Genomic DNA, 21,767 nt, shown 5'->3' on the forward strand with positions numbered 1-21,767 from the left:
GGCTGCCCCTGGCCTTCAGGGAGAGGCCCTGTGGGGAGGCAGCCAGGAGAAGCAGAATCGTATAAGATGTTCTCCCAAGCCAGGCCATCAGGACTGGGGCGCTCTGGTCTCCCCTCCCGCCTCCCATCTCTTCTTCATTTCTTCGCTTCACCCCAGGCTGGCCCTGAACTTGAGATCCTACCACTGACTCCCATGTGCTGAGAAGCAGGCGTGCAGTACCACGACTGGCCTTCAACCCTCAACGTCTTGCTGAAGGTCTTCCCCCTGCTGCCAGCTCTGGCCGAGCTCTGGGTCACCGACAGCACTACCTTGATGCCGGCGTTGCGCAGCGTCTCCAGCGTGGGCCTGACATCGGCCTGCAGCTGGTCCTCCACGCCAGTCAGGCACAGCAGCTCCATCTCCATCTCCAGGCTCTCGATCACCGTGGCCACCTTCAGAGAGCGGTCATGCACACTCAGCTTGGCCTGGACGTAGCGGGCCTGGGGAGTGGAGAGGTGAGGCTGTAGCACACCGTGCCGTGCCACCCCGGGGCCTCTAAGCGGTGACCACTGGCCTCCCGAGATGACTGACTTCAACCTGACTCACTCACTCCTTTATCTGGCACTCACGCCTGTTACCTGTGCCAGGTACCAGGGACACAGGCATTAGCCAGACAAGCTCCTTTCACTGGGAAAATAATCTACAGGTGCAGAGAACAGCCAGCAGAGTCGAGGCGGAGCGAACTCTAACCTGCTTATTTTCTAGCTCAAAAGTAGTCTGCTGGCTCCTGGCTCAGTCACCTCAGCCCTCAGGAAGCTGAGGCGGCAGGAGACCAGGCCAGCCTGGGCTACAAGCAAAACCCTGTCTCAAAACAGTAATGAGACGGACAGGCAGACAGGCAGACAGACAGAGGCAGGACAGGAGGTAAATAACAAACCTCCAAACCTTCCTAAAGTAGGTGATGATGAAGGTTATCACCGGAGAGATGAACGGGAAGTGACAGGTAGCATGGGCAGGCTTCTTGAAGAGGCGATGTGTGAACGTAAAGTGAAGAGGTGGGCCACAAGTGAGCCCCAGGCTGCACAAATGCAAAGGACCCGTGCTAACAGGGAAGCTGGTATGCTCAAAAAGACCAGGAGGCCAGTGTGGAAGAGCAAGAAGGTGTGTCCCTAGAGAGGTGACTAAGGAGGTGGGTCAGGGATGCAAGGCAAAGGTCTCACGAGCCACTTACTTCAAAGTCTTGGTACTGCTCCTCCGTGAGGGACTTCTTGGCCACCACCAGCACACGCAGTCCCTCCCGGGCCATGTTGCCACACTGCAAAGCAGACAGTGACCAGATCAGCGGGGAGCTGTGCTGAGGCTCAGGTCTGAGACCAGGGACACTGCTTTCCCCTAGAGCTACAGTCCCCAGAGCCAAGCGTCTAGCTGGACTGGCAGAGGGGCAAGCGGGAGGCTGAGCCTCGCACATGCATGGGTTTCTGTGGCCAGCACAGCGTGTTCCAATGCCCGGATCCACGCTGTAAGGTTACACACAAGGACGGACAGCTTGGCGGGCAAAACCATGGCTACACTGCCACTCCTCCTGTGTGCACCCCAAACATGGGAGCCACAGAACACGCTAAAGCGCGGCCCCATGGGAAAGAGAGCCCAGGCCTGCTGTCCATCTGTGCGCCCCTCCTGGACTTGTGGACACCTTGCCTGCAGTCCCCAGAGGAAACTTCATTGCTGAATGGTGGGTGTGAGCCTGCAGTTGAGGGATCCTCCCTCCAAGGTGGACAGTGCCATAGCTACAGCTAATAAGCAACCACACAGACCCACCCACTGGCCCCTGCGAGGCTCAGCCTCTGCAGTAGAGGCTCCCAAGACCCTTCTTCAACTCACTGCCCCAGGTTCGCCCCAGGCTCACCTCCTCCTCCAGCCAGTCGTTGTACTGGACAATGCCAGCCATGACGACATCCGCTCCCTTCATGTAGAACGTGATTTCCCCTGTGGACTCATCCTGGAAAGAGGCACGGGAAGTGAGGAGCTTGCGGGCGAACACCAGTCCCCGGGCCTCACTTGCTTCCTGTGACAGGCAGTGTGAAGAGCGCTTTAAAGAGCCCAGTGTTTTTATGTGGCTTTTGCTTGTTTTTTTTTTTTTTAATATATATTTTTGATGTATTTATTTTGTATGCACGGGTGTTTTGCCTCCATGGATGTCTGAGCACTACATCTATGCCTGGTGTCCTTGGAGACCAGAAGAGTGAGCCTGGGTCCCCTGGGACTGGAATTACAGAGGTTTCTGACCTCCATGTGGGTGCTGAGAATGGAACTGGTGTCCTCTGGAAGAGAAGCCAATGTTCTTAGTGCTCCAGCATCTCTCCAGCCTCCCAGAGCTATTACACTTGGCCAAAGATAAAACACTGTGGGGAGGGTTGGCTCACTCGGGCAAGGGCCACGGAAGGCAGAAGCAAGCTCAGCTTCAAGCATTGGAAACACTGTTAAGTGATAAAGCGAGATCAAAGGGAGCCAAGACTTTGTTTGGGAAGTTGCTGCCATTCCGACCAGAACTACCCGCAGGCAGCGGCTTATTCCAATTGTACCCGCACACTGTGAGGTGGTGGCCGACTGTGCTCCATAAACAACAGGGAGACAGAATGCACAGTTCAGGGTCCTGCACACCTCAGCACTGTTTGCATTTGGGGCCACTCTGGACCTAGCAGGATGGCAGGCAGTGATGGGGCCTCCCCCAGCAGTCAGGGGTGCCCGCCCCCGTGACAACCCATATTCTCTTCAAACGCTAGGAAGTGTCCTCTGGGGGCACACTTGCTTTCCATATTGAGACTGTCATCCAAGGATGTGTCAGGTCCCATTCCTAGTCATCCTGGGACTCATGTGCCCACAGGCTGGACACCCGCATCACTACAGAGCCCTGCAGGACCAGCACACCCACAGAAAATGGCCTCTCATATTTTAGTTCTCCTGACTCTGAGACCTGAGAGGCATCGAACACTTGGCTTGGTGCCAGCTCTCAAATCAGGAGCACTGGACGAACTGTATCTCCTCTCTCTGCCTCAGTTCCCTCATCTGTCAAGCAGGAAGTGCTATACATGTGCACAGGAAGTGCTACGTACTGACCACCATGGACGGAGCAAGATCACGTGGAACATGGCATTCAGCCTCCGCTGTAGGGGAAAAGGCTCAGTCCCCGATTTACAACAGGCAACATGTGACAGACACCATCTCCTGCTACAACTCCATGGGTGGGCTGCAGAGAGGCCACAGGTGCCGCCACATATCCTAGAATGCCCAGGGTGGCCACACAATCAAGAACTTGTCATTGGGTGCTACACCTCGATGAGGCGGAGACACTGCCTAGGGGGCCAAAGGCGGGGACACTGGCCATGAACTGCAGAGCAAGCCAAAACCTTGTGCATACATCTTACTACCCAGGAAGCCACAGAGAGATACCTAGAAAGCTGCCTATGACTACGAATTGCAGGAGCTCAGGAGATGGTCCTGTGGGTAAAGGGCTTGCCACAACCATAAAGACCTGAGAACCAGGTCTGAATCCTCATATCTCTCTATCTCTCTATGTTGGGAGGGGGAGGGGAGGGAGTAGGGAAGGGGGAGGGAGGGAGAAGCTGGCCATGACGGACAGCTACAGTCCCATACTGGGTAGGCAGGCAGAGACAGTCCTGCCACCTGTCAGCCAGTCCTTCTAAGTGAGTCGAGAACCTGTCTCAAAAACCAGGTAGAGGCAAATGAGGCAGGTGCCGGACATCAGTCCATGGCCTCCACATGAGTGCGCGTGCACATACACACACACACACACACACACACACACACACACACACACACACACACACACACACAAAAGATGTGCTACCTGAAGTTAACTAAGGGTACAGCTCCTCCTTTTAAAAGAAAATCTTGGGGGCTGGAGAGATGGCTCAGTGGTTAAGAACACTGACGGTTTTTCCAGAGGTCCCAAGTTCAATTCCCAGCAACCACATGGTGGCTCACAACCATCTGTAATGGAATTTGATGTCTTCTTCTGGTGTGTCTGAAGACAGTTACAATGTACTTATATATAATAAATAAATGGAGGAGGAGGAAAAGGAGGAAGAGGAAGAAAAGGAAGAGGAGGAACAGGAAGAGGAGAAAGAGGAAAAGGAAGAAGATAATGATGATGATGATGATGATGATGATGATGATGATGATGATCTTGGAGTGCCTTTAAGCACAGCCCAGCTATCAGAGAGACACGGATTCAATCTTCCCCCGGCCAAGCAGAGGCATCTACATTTTGAGGTCTGTCAATTGCATGCTCTCCTCAGGAAGGATAGCCCGCAGGCCAAGAGAACATGAAAGGGGCATTTTATCCCTTCCCCTTCCTGAGAGTGGTGCTAAATACCATGGCTGCAGGAAAGGTCACCCCCACCCAGCTTCCTTTACCAGAGGGGCTCCGGCCAGCTCCATCTTTCTGTCCAATATAAACACTCCGGCCATTATCTCCACGGTGAGTCATTCCCTCCCACCCAGTTCACGCCCGGTTTACCGTGTTCCCATACTATGGTGAGATGATACCATAAACAGAGATGGGCTGGTCGAGTCACGTTGCCCTGTCCCCTTGTAGTCTGACACCTGACTACAGGGAGCTAAACGGGACGCATTGTACAGTGTAGGACACACAGTTCCTTCTGAGAGATGTGCAGAGAAGTCCCGCTTTCCTGACCCTACATGACCCCTCAGGCGGCTCTCAGACAGATGAGGAGGAAAGGGGGACTGTGGGAACAGGCTGTGAGCACGCAGTGAGCTTACTCACACTGGTCTGAAAGGCTGGACACAATCTACGGGGCAAGCAGATGGTATCAGCCAAACACAGTCAGAGACAGCAGCTCGAGCCTGTGATCCTAGACTTGGGAGGTGGGAGGCTGACACAGGAGGGCTGCTGGGCCTGTGAGGCCAGCCAGGGCTCCAGCAGGAGATTCTGTCTCAACTGCCTCCACCCACTGGGGAGAAAACAAACAAACAAACAAACAAACTGAATGGAACCTGCCCAGCAGACACCGGGACAGTCACGGGTATGCAACAGGCCCATGACCACAGCACAGCAGAAGGTGGATTCTCAGGTTCTGTACAACACACATATAGCCAGGTGCCACCAGATGCCAGCAGCATCCCCATTCTTGGATTGCAACAGCTATGAAAGTCACAACCTTCAAATGCCACTAGAGCGAGAGGCACTGAGCTGGGCACACAAGTGTGGTGTGGTTGGTATGAAGAAGCCATCCCAGAGCCAGAAATGGAGGAACGGACAGGCAGGGGTGGGAAATTAGCTCACTAGCAGGTATTTTCCAAATACCAAGGCAGAAGATATATATGCTTCCAGCATCCAGCATTATTAATAACCAAAAATGAGAAACAGTCTATTCAGAAGAAGGAGAAGTGGGGACCGGCAAGATGGCTCAGTGGGTAAAGACTTGCTCCCAAGACTGATGAGACTGATCCCTAGAACCCACACAGTGGGAGGAGCGAACCAATGTCCTCTCACCTTCACACGTGCGTCATGCAGTTTTAAAGGAATCAGCATTCACAGTTAATAATCTAAAACACACAGGCTGAGAGATGGCTCCAAGGCAAAGAGCGCCGGCTGCTCTTACAGAGGACCCTGGTTCAATTCCCAGTATCCACACGGTGGCTCACAACCATCTATAACTCCAGTTCCAGGGAATCCAACGCCCTCTTATAATCCAAGGAAGCCAGGCATGTTGTGTACGTTACATACTTACAAGCAAAACACTCTTACGTATAGAATAAAATAAGTAAGATCTTTTTTAAAATGGAAAAGATCTAGAATAGACATGCATGCATGCAATGTAAAAAAAAAATCAAAAGTAAATGAAAATCTTCCCATCAGAATTCCATGTAAACATTAAAATCAGCAAGAGGTGTCTTAATGGCATAATAAAACCTCTACTGTGTGTACACACACAGACAAACACAGGCATTTCAGTAAGGAGGCGGCAAGCTAGCCTGAGATAAAGTTAGAGGCTAAGTTTATTAAATGTATAGGAATAGTTACACTCATAGGCTTAGGAAAAAGACTGAAATGAAGGCCCTTGGTATGGTGAATTGCTGGCCTCCAGCTCATGGCAATCCTCCTGCCCCCACCTCTAAAGTGCAAGGATTGCTGGCTTGATTTCCCTTCCTATAAGACCCTTAACTGTGAAGGCTGAGGGTTTTAAAGACTGAATGTTGATTAAGATGATAATAATCACCACCATCACCATCACCATCATCTAGGCTGGGTGAGGGATGTTCCATCCTCAAGTAAAAGCAGACCTGGGAAGCCAACTGGACTCTGGACCTTGCGTGGGAAGACATAGCCACTGTTCACAAAGTATGACACATGTCTGGAAACAAGACTCTGTCACAGCTAAAGGGCGGTATGTGCGGCTCCGTTTATTCTCAGAGTGGGACATTGGGGACTACGATGATTCAACTCTCAAATGACCTCAGCAGAGTCTGTGGCCCTTAGAACTTGAAAAATTCTGGCTGGAACCAAGTGAGAGTGACTGTGGACGGCGATGACTAACTCCGGGAAACACCCACCCAGGGGATTTAGTCGCCGATAGCCTTGAGCTCAGCTGTGTCCTGGAGACCCACAGGTCAGTCCAGGTGCAGCCCTAGGAAAAGTTGCAGCTGTGTGGGAGGGAGCCGCCCTGCCTGACATTTGCCAAGGACATGTGTCCCACAGGGTCATAAAGTACCAAATGGCATCTGGGATTTAAGTCGGCTCAGACGGGATATTTCAGAGCATACCCACAGCCTACAGAGAAGACACAGAACCACTGCTGGTCCCTGGATGGAGGTGGCCCTGTCCCCAGCCCCCTGGAGATGTGCTGGACCCACAACTCACTCTTGTCAAGAGAGGAAGGCTAACAGGATGATGGCCTGTCTCCTCTGAGGCCGGTTGCTGATGGCGGCTTCCAGCTTCTTCACACTCCCACTAGGGTGAAGCCCACTGACAGGATGCTAACCCAGGGAGAGGCCCACAGAACAGTAGCTGAGGGTGGCCTCCGTGTAACTGTCAGCCCCGTCCTGCAGCCCACTGAAGTTGTGGGTAAGTGAGCCTTGTCCCAGGAGGCCAGCCTTTGAGACACTGAACCAAGCTGTACCCAGATTCCTGGTCCACAGACGCTGTTAGAGAACACAAGCGTTGTACTTTTAATTCCCCTGTGGGGCAATCTAGTAGCATGCATAGTTAATACAGCGCCCCAACAAAGACCTAGGGCCACGTCTTTCCTGTCCCTTCTAAGCCCTAGCAGCCTGGGACTGCACTCTGACCCATGACCTCCCTGAGTGAACTCAGGGGCTCTTCTTCAGGCTTTCTATGCCTAGGTTTCCTCCTCCGTCACACAAATCACACAACTAACTCGTAAGCTTAGGGCAAACAAGACTCCAGCCAGCTTATGCCGATACCAGAGGCCAGCCCCACCCCCACACATACACAGCACCAGACCTGCCTGGCTGCTACTGGTGACTGTTACTGTTGGTCCCCTCGCCACAGCCACCTCACTGTGAGAACCACCCTGATGGTCACCACTCCTGCTGGATGCTGACGGCCGTCTGGCCACGAGCCCCCGGGATGTACCTGCCCCTGCCTCCCTTGCACAGGGTCTGCAGGTGCACACCACCACATCCAGGCTTTTCACCCGGGTTCTGGGGATCAAACTGGGGTCTTACACAGCAAGCACTTTACCTACTGAGGCAGGCCCCAGCCCTGAGCTTCAGAAATCTTTGTGCATCAACAAAACACCATGAGCAGAAGATTCCACACCTGACTCAGCATGTAGTTAAAATAAAATGACCCTAAAAACAGTGTCTAAAATCACCTGAAGGCTGCTGTGTGTAGTAAGTGTAGGTGGATTTCGTGTTAGTATTTGGGGATCGTCCCTAAGCTGGTGCAATATCGAATGCCAATGTTCCATGCTAGTCATGGATATCCTGCAGAAAGGACAGTTAACCCATATAGACAAACAGTGAAATGCTACACAGCCACAAAAAAGAAAGACTGGCGTACATGATAAAATAAATGCACCTTGAAACCTGCTGGGAAGGAGGAAGCAAAAGGCCACATACTACACAACTCCTTTTATAGAATGTGTCCAAAACAGGGAAATCCCCAGGGGCAGGACGCAGACCGGTGGGGGCAAGGGGGGGCTAGGAGGAGCAAGGTGGTTTGACAGTTGCAGGGTTTAATTCTTTTTTAAAGATTTACTTATTCATTTTTATCTGTGTGGATGTTTTGCCAACATGTCTGTCTGTACAACATATGCATGCAGTGTGCTCAGAGGCCAGAAGAGGGCACTGGGTCCCTGGAACTGGAGTTATGGATGCAGGGAGCCACCATGTGGGTGCAGGGACCTCTGGAAGAACAGTCAGTGCTCCTAACCACTGAGCCATCTTCTTTTTCTTCATAATCATTTTTTTTTTTTTTTTAAGTTTTTCGAGACAGGGTTTCTCTGTGTAGTCCTGGCTGTCCTGGAACTCACTCTGTAGATCAGGCTGGCCTGGAACTCAGAAATCCACCTGCCTCTGCCTCCCAAGTGCTGGGATTAAAGGCGTGCTCCACCACTGCCCAGCTGTAATCATATTTTCATTGAATATTCTCTGTGTGTACAGACTCAGGAGCCTGTGGAACACGATATATTCAAACTATAACAACTCTTAAACGGTTATGGTTTTAATGGTTATTTTATGCTTTGTGATTTTTTTTTCTCGCACCTTGGTTATTTGGAGGCAGGGTCTCACCCTGAATGACACAGGCTGGCCTTGAATTTACAATGACCTCCTGCTTCAGCCTCCCAAGCACTAAGCCGCAGATGTGAGTCTGACTCTGAGTTCTATCTTTGAAATACAGGAGGCAGGCTGGAGGGACAGCTCCTGCTCTTTCCAGAGGACCTGAGTTCAGAGAGGAAAGGGGGAGGGGTGAGGGGAGAGGGAAGAGGGGGAAGAGAGGAGAGACAGGAACTGGGCATTTGGCTTGCTTAGTTCGTGCAAGATGCTAAACTCCCACATAGCAAAATACACAGAGAGAGAAAGGGAAGGAACACAGTGAGGACCAGCAAGCTGGCCCAGCAGGTTAAGGGGCTTGCTGCTAAGTCTGATGGTGTGAACCTGGTATGAACCTGAGTCCTGGATCCACACGGGAGGAAAGACAACTTCTGCAAGTTGTCCTCTGACTGTTACACACACACACACACACACACACACACACACACACACACACAGAGTATGTTCCTCCCTGACTCCTGCTCATATCCACTGAATAAGTTTAAAATGCAGGTTTTTTTCTGAGAATGAGAAATGTCTCAGTGAGAGAGAGCATGCTCAACGCTTCAAAGCCAGGCGTGCCTTGGGCTGCTGGCTGAGCTGCCGTGTCCCCCGGAAGAGCTCCTTTTCCTCCTGTGCAGGGAATCACACTCCCTCACCCGTATGGGTATCAGTAATGAGGCCCCAGCAAGACCAACGGGCCCCTGATGCACACTCGTGGTGGAAGAGGCCGCTGAGGGGCGGGAGAGGGCTGGACTCACCCGCACAATGATACCCATCCGCTTGCTCTCATAGGTGAACGGGAAGACCTGCAGGATGGTGAGATTCAGGATCTGGTCACCAGGGGTCCTCAGCTGCATGGAGGACTGGTCTCGACCCACCAGCGTCAGTCCCACGCTTTCTGTCCACTGGACCAGGGCCACCTAGAGACAACAACATGGAAGGTCAGACACCCACACATGAACACGGAAGGAGGAGGGAAGATGGGGACAGAAGGGACTCATCTGGTCTGGCAGACACTGCCCTGGACCCCGTAACCACACAGTTATCTCTGGAAAGCTTTGCACTAAGCCTGCTATCCACATGGCGAGAAAGGGCAGAGCGCCAGGGGCTCTTCACCCTGGCTGTCCTTTGGCTGGGTACACTGTCTATTAGACATGCTCTGGTCTCTAGTGGGTGATTCTGCACCCCTCCCCCTGAGTGGAAAGGAGGGAAGATTCTGAAAGGAGCTTGCAACAGCTTCTGGAGCATCTGTGGCTGTCCCAACTTGGAAGAAGATACTACTGGCAGGCAGCCTGGAGGTACAGCCCAGGGACCCCTATGGTGATTCCATGCATAGCACAGCCCCCCGAGGACAGAGCCAGGGAGACTGGCCCACCAGCCAGGAACAGACACTCCCAAAACTTCATGGGACTGCCCACAAGTGATGGAGAAGCTGCAAGGACCAGGCCAGGAGGCAACCTGTATCCTGTCTGGGCCAAAGGTCCAGGGAACGTGACTTCTGGAGGGCCATTCCGGTCTCCCCAGCCTCAGGCAGGCCAGACCCACCTTAGCAGATTCATAGGAGGCCTAGGGGACAATGCCACCCCAGGCCCTTCCTGAATCACCCAAGTCTGTGTCACTGGGACCACTGCATGATTAGAGACACTGGGACCACTGCATGATTAGAGACACTGGGACCACTGCATGATTAGAGACACTGGGACCACTGCATNACCACTGCATGATTAGAGACACTGGGACCACTGCATGATTAGAGACACTGGGACCACTGCATGATTAGAGACACTGGGACCACTGCATGATTAGAAACACCGGGACCACTGCATGATTAGAGACACTGGGACCACTGCATGATTAGAGACACTGGGACCACTGCATGATTAGAAAGCTCATGGTCTCTGAGGCTGGGAAATGTCCTTTCCGGGTATGTGGACGACACAGGTGGGATGAAGAAGGAGATTGTGGTCTTTCTCAGCAACCCACAGGGGAACGGCGGCCTGGGGCTGAGCTCTGCTGATACTGGATACTTTAGAATAAGGGGAGGAACCAGCTACCAAAGAAGGTACACCATGATGGCTAGTCTCAGCTGCCAACATCTGGAATTAGCTAAAACCCAAGCCGCTGGGCACAACTATGAGGAATTCATTCATTCATTCATTCATGTTTTTGAAACAAGATCCCTGTATGAAGCCCTGGCTGTCGTAGAACTCACTCTGTAGACCAAGCTGGCTTTAAACTCAGGGAGATCCACCCGTCTGTCTCCTAAATGCTGTGATTAAAAGTGCATGCTACCACTGCCTGGCTGAGAGATTTTTTTTTTTTCTTAATTAAATCATTTGAAATAGGAAGACTCACTTCTAATCTGGGCCTTCTGAGGTGGGAAGATCCACCTTTAATCTGGGCCACACCTTCTGCTGACAGCCAATAGAAAGGACATGGAAGAAATAAGCTTGCTCTCTTTGCCTGCTTGCCCTTGCTCTTGATAGCCAAGTTCATTCCTTCCTGCACTAAAGCCTACAACTTCAGGATTCCAGTATCTACTGAAGACTACCTGAGATCTGCAGTCTGTGGACAGAACAATCACCGGGCTCTTGGACCTTCAGTGGGTAGACAGCCAGTTGGACTAAATGGACAGGAGAGAGGTCGCAAGCCATTCTAATTAATCTCCCTCATATATAGATGTCTCCAGTTCTGCTCCTGGAGATCCCTGGCTCCTATGTACAGCCGGAAGGAAGCACACTGGTGACCGGGTCCGACAGGAGCCCTGTGGCTGCGCTACAGCCTCTCTAATGTCAGAGACCTGTCAGACACCTGTCTGACCTGCAGAACCAGGCTGAGACAGTTCCACAGGAAAATTTCTCACGACCTGTTGGCAAGACACAGGCAGCAAGGCAAAGGGCTGGAGGGGGCCCCGACTGCACGAAGCCTTGGGCTTAGGCTCCGGCACTTCATAAGCCAGGCATGGTGGGCATGCCTGTGATCCCAGCACGAACAGGAGGGGGGGATCAGAGATGACTCAAGGCCAACCTCAACCTGAGGTGATCTTGGGCTGCATGAGATCCTGGCAGTGAGGAGGAAAGGCGCCCCACTTCTCATAACGCTTAGTCTTAAGGGAGTAGAGGAGACAAGCCTTCGGAGAGGGCTGACCTGATAACTGTGGTTAAACTAGGAAAGGGGACACTGGGTCACCTGCTGGACACTCGGTCACTTGCTAGACACTTGATGGTCTACTAGAAATAAGAGAAACCAATCATAACACCCTAAAGGGAAATTTTATCAGGTGCAAAAACCCACTGAAATCCTTGGCTCAGCCAGATGGTGTGCTGTGAAGTACCTACTATCTTGCCTAGGATTGTGGGGTGGCTGGTAGCCACACCCCAACAAGGGTCCCCAGGAGTCATGATCAGATCACACAAGACTTAGCTCAGGGGAGGTCACAGTTCAAAGTACAATTGCCTGGGCGCATGTTGGTTTGCAGCCCTGTGTGAAGATGCGCCCGGGCCTACAGTCAAACCACTGCATTCCTGATGTGTTCTCCAGGGGGTTCCAGGCAGCGCTGCCCACCTGTGTGCTCCCCGCGGGGGGGCTCCCACTTCTGCTTCTGCCAGGCCTGTTCCACACTGCCTGGGTGTCACCCTGGCTGACCCTGTTAGCCCCGAGGTGGATCATGCTGAACATCAAGTCTGAGGCCCACTTCCGCCTCCTCAGAGCCTCTATAAATAGGTAATTTCAATTTCAAGACCCCATCTTCAGGGATGGTGAGGAATGGCTCAGTGGTTAAGAGAACTTGGTCCAGGTTCGAATCCCGGCACTCACCTGGCAGCTCAGGACCGCCTGTAACTCCAGTTCCGGGAGATAATGAAGCCCTCTTCCGGCCTCCTTGGGCATCAGACATGTGCATGATGCAGACATACATGCAGACAAACACCCACACACATTAAGGTTTTATTAAGAGAATTTAATCCTATCTTTAGACACCTTGACTTGAATATCTAATCCAAATCAGATGTCAGATCTTTAAGTTGGTTTCCCTTTGTGGAGATTAACTGACTTGAAATCACCGAGAAGTCAGTCTTATGAGTCGACCCTGTTTTGAGAAAGGCTCTCAGTCAGCCGGGATCACAAAGCTTTCAGCCTGGAACAGTGAAGAGCCATACACTTTTGAGAGGCGGGGTCTTATGTAGTTCAGGCTAGCTTCAAACAGCCGAGGATAGCCTTGGACTCCTGACCGCATTGCCCCCAGCTCCCAACTGCTGGGCTTATGGGCCTGCACCATTATATTTGGTTTAAGTAGTACTGGGGGCAGAACCCAGGGCAGACACCCTACCTACTGAGCTACACTGCCAGCCCTCATTCTCACCCTTCAGAGATGCCAAAGGTGAGTCTTTGAAAAGCCCTCACTAAGCGTTATCACCTGGGTACTCGAGATCCATCAATGCCGAAACCTGAACCCCAGTCCAGTGGGCTCTGGAAAACCTGAACCCCAGTCCAGTGGGCTCTGGAAAACCTGAACCCCAGTCCAGTGGGCTCTGGAAAACCTGAACCCCAGTCCAGTGGGCTCTGGAGGTGAGGTGGGGATTGAGAGAGGGAGAGCGGCTCTCTGCTATGGGAGACAGTGAACACAGTCTGAGGAACCAGAAAGGGGAGCCTCCAGGCCCCAAAGCTGCCGGCACCCTGATCTACTATCGCAGCCTCTAGAACCCTGAGAAGTGAACTTCTGTTGTTCATAAGGTGACCAGCCTGTGGTACTGTGTTACAGACTAAAACACTGACATTTGGTCTTTCTCTCTCTCTCTCTCTCTCTCTCTCTCTCTCTCTCTCTCTCTCTCTCTCTAATTTAAAAGTGACAAATTGGTAAAGAGCCATAGGAAATTACCCTGCCCCATGCGTTTGTGCGTGTACGCATGTGTGAGCGTGTATGTGTGCATGAGCGCGCGCGCGCGTGTGTGTGTGTGTGTGTGTGTGTGTGTGTGTGTGTGTGTGTGTTACACTTGGGTGAGCATGAGTGAGCATGCTTATAGAGGGATGGGGTGTGGCTCCTTTGATAGTGTTGAAACACTGCACATAAAGCCCCGGGCTCCATCTCCAGCAGTGGATAAAACAGACCACGCTGACACACACCGATCCCAGGACTTGGAGGATCAGAAATCCAAGATCCTCAGCTACACAGCAAGTCTGCGTCCAGCCTGGGCTACACGAGACCCTGTCTCAGGAAAAAAAAAATTCTCTAGAGTGGTAGTTCTCAATCCTGTGGGCCAAGACCCCCACAAGAGCACTGGAAAACAGAGTTGCTTACATTGTGGTTTATAACAGTGACAAAATTATAGTTATGGAGTAGCACTGAAATAATTCTGTTTGGAGGTCCCCACAGCATGAGGAACTGTACTGAAGGGTCGCGGGGTGAGGCAGGCAGGCAGGCAGAGAGCCACGGCTCTGGAGTGACAGCTGGAAGGGCCTGTGGGGAGCACTTGCTACCCTCCGGGATGACGGACTGGTGTGATGTGCATATGCTTAAGATTTATTTACTTTATATGTGAATATACTGTCGCTGCCTTCAGACACACCAAAAGAGGCCACCAGATCCCATTACAGATGGTTGTGAGCCACCATGCAGTTGCTGAGAATTGAACTCAGGACCTCAGGAAGAACAGTCAGTGCTCTTAACCGATGAGCCATCTCTCTACCCCATCCCCCACCCCACCCCCAAATACACTTACTTTTAATTACATAGGTACACATCCCACCAGGTGACTCAAACCCTGGAAGGAAGGAGAGATTTGAGATTTACTTTCTCCCTTCCACTGGGTGCCGTGGCCCATGTGAGGCGTCTCAATCAAACCCAGAGCTCCAGCACTCCTGTCTCTGCCTTCCTAGGCCGGGCTATAGGTGAGCCTGCAGGACTACCATGCCCACCCTGTATTTACATGGGCTCTGGGGATCTGAACTCTGGTCTTCTTGTTTGTGCGGCAAGCCCTTGACCCAGTGAGCCATCTCCCAAAGGATAACCTCATTTTCTCTCTCTCCTTCCCCTCCCTTTCCCTCTGCGCCCCCACCCCTGCCCCCAGTGAGTTTAAGGCCACCCTGATCTATAAAATGAGTTCCCGGACAGCCAGGGCTACACAGCGCATGTTCCTTCCCCACACCCCCAGGGTTGCCACATATACCGAAAAGAGAAAAAACCCCCGCTGAGCTGGGAGGTAAACATAAAAGGGTGGACTACTTCCTTTCCCTAGTTATGGGATTTCCAGTAGAGGGCAGGGAGGCCCTGTGCTCTGAGGCTGTGGTCCACGGCTGAACGCAGAGATGTCCACAGCTGACCATGCATGGACAACAAATTTAGGAAGTCCTGCTCTGCGACAGGAAGAGTCCCCGTGACTAGCAGAGATTACTCCAGCCTGCTCCCCTGTGCGCCACCAAGCTGACCTTGGGGTGCTACAGGGCTTTGCTGACAGTCTTCCTCCTGTCTGGTGGCACGTTTATGTAAGCCTGGGTCATCTGTGTAGAAGCCCTGAAGCCGTTTAGAAGGCAAGCTCTACATAACATTAACAGTGGCTACAGCCTTTGTGAACTATAGCTTACTTCTCCTATCTATATTATGCTAATGATACGAGTTGCATTTAAAAATTAAATTATTTTTTAAAAGACGGTTTAAGGGGATTGGTAAGATGGCCCTAAGTGCTCCAGCCTCGTGATCTAGATGAGTCTGATCCCTACAATCCACTGAGGTGAAGGAGAACTGTACCCCGAAGTTGTCTTCTGAGTTCCACATGTAACACCACAGCCGATGCTCTCACATGTATACACACAAAATATTATGTGTGTATATATGTATATATACATGTATATATATATACACACATACATACATACACACATACATACACATGCACACACATACATACACACACACACACACATATATATGAACGAAGCTGACAAGACAGTTTGGCAGATAACGGTGCGTGCTGCCGATGCCAACAGAGTCTCAGCCCCAGAACCCATACGGCAGAAGGAAGGAATTAACTATTGAAATTTGTCCTCTAAACCCACACATGCTCTGTGGCACACATATTAATAAACACATATAAGTAAGTAAATGTAATAAAATTTTTTCTTAGTATTAGATTCTCCCAGACTGCAGAGGACAAGAAAAAAAAATCCCTTTTGTTGTTTTTAATCACAGATCAGAAACTTGGAGAAACAAGACAACGTGAATCTCACTCAGAAGTAGAGGTGACGAGATCACCTCAGAACACCCTCCCACAGCCCTAAACCAGACACAGCAACCTGCGGAGAGGAAGCTGGCAGGCTGGACTGGACGCTTCCACAGCTGGCAGAGCAGACACACCGTGAAGAGCATCAGTATCTCAAACCACAACGTCATCACACGCTCACACATGGTCCTGATCCCCAGTCACAAAGTACCAAGAAAAAAATGCCACCCTTTCTTACAGCCCAAACCCCGGAGGGTCCCATTCTGTTCCTGAACCCAATGAGCTGAAGAAGCAATGATGACATCACTTACAACAGTGGAGCAGAGCCCGGCCCCGCCTCCCCATCTACCCCTCCACTTACACAGGGTCCCCAGCTCCCAAGTTGAGAGCACCCACATTTCTCCTAAAACACTTGTTTTGAGTATCAGTGGTCACGGACAAGCACGGTTTTTTGAGTTGAGCTACCCCACAGCACCACACAGAGTACAATGAAGAGTCTTCCCCAGGGGCAAAGCGACAGGTCTGAAAGGGAGACATCCCGGTTTCCCTTGACCTATGGCTTAGAAACGGCTTACGCGGTGCTATATCCTAGCCGGGTGGGCCACCGAGCCCTGGTACCTTGAGGCCACACCAACTTCACAAAACCAAAAATCGTTGCTGTGATCAGAAGCCAGGTTCTGTGGGCAGGAGGGAGGGAGTTAAGAAGGCCAGACCCAGAGCGAACGTGGACAGTCAGGGTCCCGCAGACCAGTGATGGAGAATGGGCGTGGCTAAGACCCTCCCCTCCCAGCCAGGGTCACCTCGTCTGGGCTGGATGCCTGGTACACTCGGCAGGAGTCCTCAAACCGTTTCTCGGCCTCAGCCTGGTCCGTCACGCCGTTGGACTCGTACACGGGTGTCACGTTGTGGCAGAGAGCAATGGCCTTCACAGCCTCGTGGACGCGGCTGCTCATGGTCCTCCGTACCTTGGTAGTGACCGTGGGGCCCTTCTGAGCCGGTGGATCCTGGGATTGCTGTGGAGAGGAGCAGAGAGACAGGGGTCTGGAGGTAAACTCAGAGAGGCCCTTGAAGCCCCTAACGCTCTCAGCCCCCTTCCCTCCCCCCAGCAGGTAAGGCTTGTCACTCCCCTGTGCCTTGATGTCTCCAGCACCTAAACCCGGTTGTTCTCCTGGTAACCTTCTCCCCACTGGCCCCAAGGACAGAGGCTGTCTGTGTGGGTTAATCATCACAGCATCCTGTTCCCAGCAGACAGAGCTGGCAGGAGAGGAGCCCCGAAGGACTGAGAAAATCAAGTATCTCCCTGTGCTCGGAGCTGTGGCACAATTCACGGGGGTCTGCCCAGCACACACAAAGCCCTCAGCTCCATCCCATAAAATATGGCGTGGCACACCTGTCTTCCCATCACTGGAGAAGGAGAGGTAGGAGGATCAGAAGTTCAAGGAGGCTAGCCTGGGCTACACTAGACCCAATCTCAGGAAATAACGAGCACACAAACCATCGCTGAAGCGGGGGCTGGGGGAGTTCTCAGCATGGTTTTTCTCCATTTCTAAGAAAACTAAATACTGAGGCCCAGCAAGATGGCTCAGTAGATCAAGGTGCCTGACACCCCAGGACCTACAGATAGCAGGAATCCGACTCCTAAAGGCTGTCATCTGACCTCCACACATGCGCCCTGAAACATGTACACACACACATGTACACCACACACAAATAGATACTAACTCAGTGGCGTCAAGCAGCTCAGAGTCGCCATTCTGGACAAAGGGCTGCCTGTAACAGCTAAATGGGAAGCGAGAGATGCTTATGGATCCCTGTATTCCATGCTCCATTGAAAGCATGTGCACCCAGCAGAACAAAAGCTATGTGAGACTTTACATACATGACACATGGTTGGCCCAAACCAAGAACAGATGGCCCGAGAAACAAGAAGGTGACATTTACTTAAATGTTAATACTATTTTTAGTAGGGGCTATTACAGCCCTCGGATAATTAGACAATTACTAAATTACTCTGGTCACTGTGTGCACATGCTGGGCTCTGGCTTCCTGCTCTGTTAACCTCTAGTGTCAAGAGCACACCAGTTGCACTTCCAGGTCAAAGGGCACAACATGGTAACAATAATTAGAGCGAGAGATCAGAACTCCGGCTTCTACAGCTCATTAGCCGAGTGCTTTTAATTATGAACACTTTTAACTTTAAAACTATCCAGGGGACTGAAGGTTTTACAGTGACACTCCCTCTGCTGGAGATGGCACTCTACCGGTCTGTAATTTACCTACTAGTAAATGCGTGTCACTGCGCCACCAAGTTGTGCTTTCCTTCTTACCCACACCCCTCAGCACCTGAACTGGAGCATGACTTCAGATCGGGGTCAACAGTGAAGCCTCCCACGAGGCAACTGCCGGGGCTGGAGAGTGTGAACGGCTGAGGCCGGTGAGAGACCTCCAGGGACAACGTCTGGAGCATCAGATTTCAGGGTGCCAGGCTAGCTCAGGCTAGCTCAGTCGGGGCAGCAATGCAGCATTTGAACCAGAGCTTCTGCTACTGTCTGGGACGAGGGCTGCCCACCACCTCTGGGGGTTTCGCTCTGGGAGAGACTCTCAAGCCAGGCCAAGAGAACCAGGACAGCCAGGGTCCCACCAAGGCCACCATCCCCAACCAAGGCAGCACGCCTCAGGCAATGAGAAGGTGTGGGCAGTGGCAGCTCACACAGGCCACCTCCATGCCTACTCTGCTTCCTGGTAAGATGTCTCAGGGCGAAAAGGAAATGGCCATGAGGGCAACTGCTCAACCAACGGCTCCCTGACAGGAACTGAGCAGAGCTCGGTGGGTGGAGCATCTGCCTCGCTCGCTTGCTTGCTCGCTCACATTAGTCCTGGGGTCGATCCCGGGTACTCCACTGACCAGGTGTGGGAGCACACATCTGCAAGCCCAGCACGCAGGGGTTCAAGGTTATCCTCAGAGAAGAGCAAGCCAGAGGCCAGCCTACGCTACATCAGACTTTATTATTTTTATTTCTGTCTATTTTGGGGAGAAGGGAAGCATGAGTGCACATGCCACAGTAAGTGTGTGGAGGTCAGAGAACAGCTTGTGGGCGGTGATCCTCTCCTTTTACCACGTAGACCCCAGGGATGCAACTCAGGTCACCAGGCTTGGTGGCAGGCACCTTCACCAGTCTCTACAGGAAAGTGTGTGTGTGTGTGTGTGTGTGTGTGTGTGTGTGTGTGTGTGTGTATACACATGTGTGTGTGAATGAATATACATGTGTGTCTATAGGAGTTTGTGTATTTACTTGTGAGTGTGCGTTTGTATGTGTATAGGTGTATGTGTATATGTGTGTGTGTATATATGTGTGTATGGTGTTTAAGTGTATGTGTTTGTGATGTATGTTTCGGTGGAGAATGGGGAGTATTTGTGTGTGTGTGTGTGTGTGTGTGTGTGTGTGTGTGTGTGTGTGTGTGTATGTGTGTGTATGTGTGTGTGTCACAGCCTCTGAGGGCAAGGATCCTGCCAGGCCTATGGAGGCTGCACACCCCCACATGGAAGACTTTCTCTCATCTGATCGTATTCATTGGACGCCTCTGCCTCACAGACCCCTTAACCTCCACACATTTCTTCTTGCTTTAAAAATACCAAGGGAAAAACAAAAACAGACACAACACCCACAGGGATGGACGAAGATTCTTTTTGCCCTGGAGAAAACTCTCTGGTCCTGGGAGAAAGGCAAAAAAACACCAGTGTGTGCACATGTGTGTGTGTGTGTGTGTGTGTGTGTGTGTGTGTGTGTGTGTGTGTACTCGCATATGTACGCATGTATTTAAAATATGTGTAACTTAGAACACTGGAGGAGCTGGTAAGAGGGCTCAGCAGGTAAAGGCAGTGGCCACCAAGGCTGCCAACCTGAGTTCCATGCCCAGACCTCACATGGTAGACAGAACTGAGCTGATGCCTCCAAATCATCCTTGACTTCTATGTGCATGCCCCAACTAAAAAAATAAGATATATAAATGTCTTTTAAAAGGTTAGAGTACTAGATATGTAGGCTTAGATTATATTTCAGTTTTTATAATGGTATTAATAATCAAGCCAGGGGACTTCCTGCTATCTCCCTAGCCAGGCGGGAACTGGCCATTTTCTTCTGTTTGTTTGGCCTTGTAGTGACAACCTAGAGTTCCCCTTCCAGAATGTTTGAGACCACCCCTGTCTTTACGAGGTCCATTTAGTTACAATCACACTCTTTACACTGGTCACCTGGGCACTTGTAAATCCCCGTCTGCAATCAGACAGGCAGAGGGTAAATAAAGGTAGGATTCCAGCTCCTTCTACAGGAAGGATGTGACGAGGACCACACCTGACCAACTCCCACCTGATAAATTCGCGGAGGTCTTGGGGTCAAGCTCACAAGTCTTAGGAAGAGGTCAGCGTTGTGTGAATTTGCAGGTGGAATGTCATTAGTCTTCCCTCCCTGTGCCCCATGTGTCTCAGGGCCTGGAGATCACACACCAAAGGTCTCGAGTGTAAGGGTGAGCCGAACCTCACCCAGCCATGCTCACAGTGGCTGCTCCGCCCTGTGTGGTCACTGGGTTCACCTGCTGGAACGGGTGTGTGGGCAACAACCAGGGCTTCCAGCTCTGACCCACACTATCTGGTTTGGGGCTGCAAATGCCACCCCTAAAGACTAAGGAGGTCAAGGTGGCTCAGTGCATGTGGCCTGGTCCCCAGAAACAAAACCCAAAACAACATGAGAGGGAGGCGGTGTCAGAGGGATCACAGCAAGCTCAAGACTAGCCTGGTCTACACGGAGAGTTCCTGGCATCTAGGGGTACAGCAAGGCCCTTTCTAAACAAACACACAAACACACACATACACACAAAGCAAGCAGTCCAAGGCCCGAGGAGCAACGGACATGCCACAACTGGCCAGTTCTGGTGACTCACAAGCTTACTAAAACTTACTGAATTTGTACCATTACCATGGCTGAATATTTTGGTGTAAAAAGTGTATCTCAGCAATTATTCAAGTACACAGAGTAACTGGGCATAGTAGCACATGCCTTTAATCCCAGCACTTGGGAGGAAGAGGCAGGTGGATCTCTGTGAGCTCAAGGTCAGCCTGGTCTACATAGTAAGACCCATACACACATACATACACACACATGTATGTACATACATACATACATACATACACACACATACATACATGAAGTCATCTGAGCCTGTAGTTCAGTTGATAGAGGCCCTGCCTAGCACACACAGAGTCCTGGGTTCCATTCCCCAGCACCACATGAGCCAGATGTGGAAGGTACAGACCTGCAATCCCAGCTCTTGGGCAGCACGGGCAGACGAGGCAGCCAAGGGCATCCATGTTTATGTCATGAGTTTGTAGCTAGTCTGGGCTAAAAATAAGTCATGAAAATGTGCAGCCATTGGCTCAAGTGCTGAGAGCAAGGCTTTTTACCTGGGTGTAAATGCTGAAGATGTGACTCTGCACTTCGTCCATGGAGTCCAGGCCATAGGCCACCGTACCCAGGTGCAGCCGCTTGAACACCATCTCATTCTGGGTCAGGGTTCCTAGGACACAAGAGGCACACGCGTTCCTTCCAGTCTCTGAGAGTCAGCATCACATACTAGCCTTGGTGCTTCCCCCACGGAGGAGACAAGAGAGGGATCTACTCTTCCTCCGGAAAGGCCGTCCTACAGCCATGGGGACAGGACTGCACCCAGGCCGTCCTACAGCCATGGGGACAGGAC

At 51.6% G+C, this 21,767-nt stretch overlaps 1 protein-coding gene across 4 annotated transcripts in view; it reads right to left on the reverse strand.

Moving 5' to 3' along the window:
• The window catches only part of Atp9a (ATPase phospholipid transporting 9A (putative)), a 95,346-nt gene that overhangs the window by 17,135 nt on the left and 56,444 nt on the right, over positions 1 to 21,767 (reverse strand). For all 4 annotated transcript variants that reach the window (XM_021192206.1, XM_021192207.1, XM_029536335.1 and 1 more), the window contains exons 13-18: positions 21,475 to 21,587; positions 16,817 to 17,029; positions 9,561 to 9,722; positions 1,886 to 1,978; positions 1,211 to 1,294; positions 309 to 479 (exon numbers count right to left, since the gene is read on the reverse strand). In XM_021192206.1, the coding sequence (XP_021047865.1) occupies positions 309 to 479; positions 1,211 to 1,294; positions 1,886 to 1,978; positions 9,561 to 9,722; positions 16,817 to 17,029; positions 21,475 to 21,587 (836 nt within the window). The remainder of the gene's footprint in view (positions 1 to 308; positions 480 to 1,210; positions 1,295 to 1,885; positions 1,979 to 9,560; positions 9,723 to 16,816; positions 17,030 to 21,474; positions 21,588 to 21,767) is intronic.

Source organism: Mus pahari, chromosome 3 (genome assembly GCF_900095145.1).
Source record: "Mus pahari chromosome 3, PAHARI_EIJ_v1.1, whole genome shotgun sequence".
In the NCBI taxonomy this organism is placed as follows: Eukaryota; Metazoa; Chordata; class Mammalia; order Rodentia; family Muridae; genus Mus; species Mus pahari.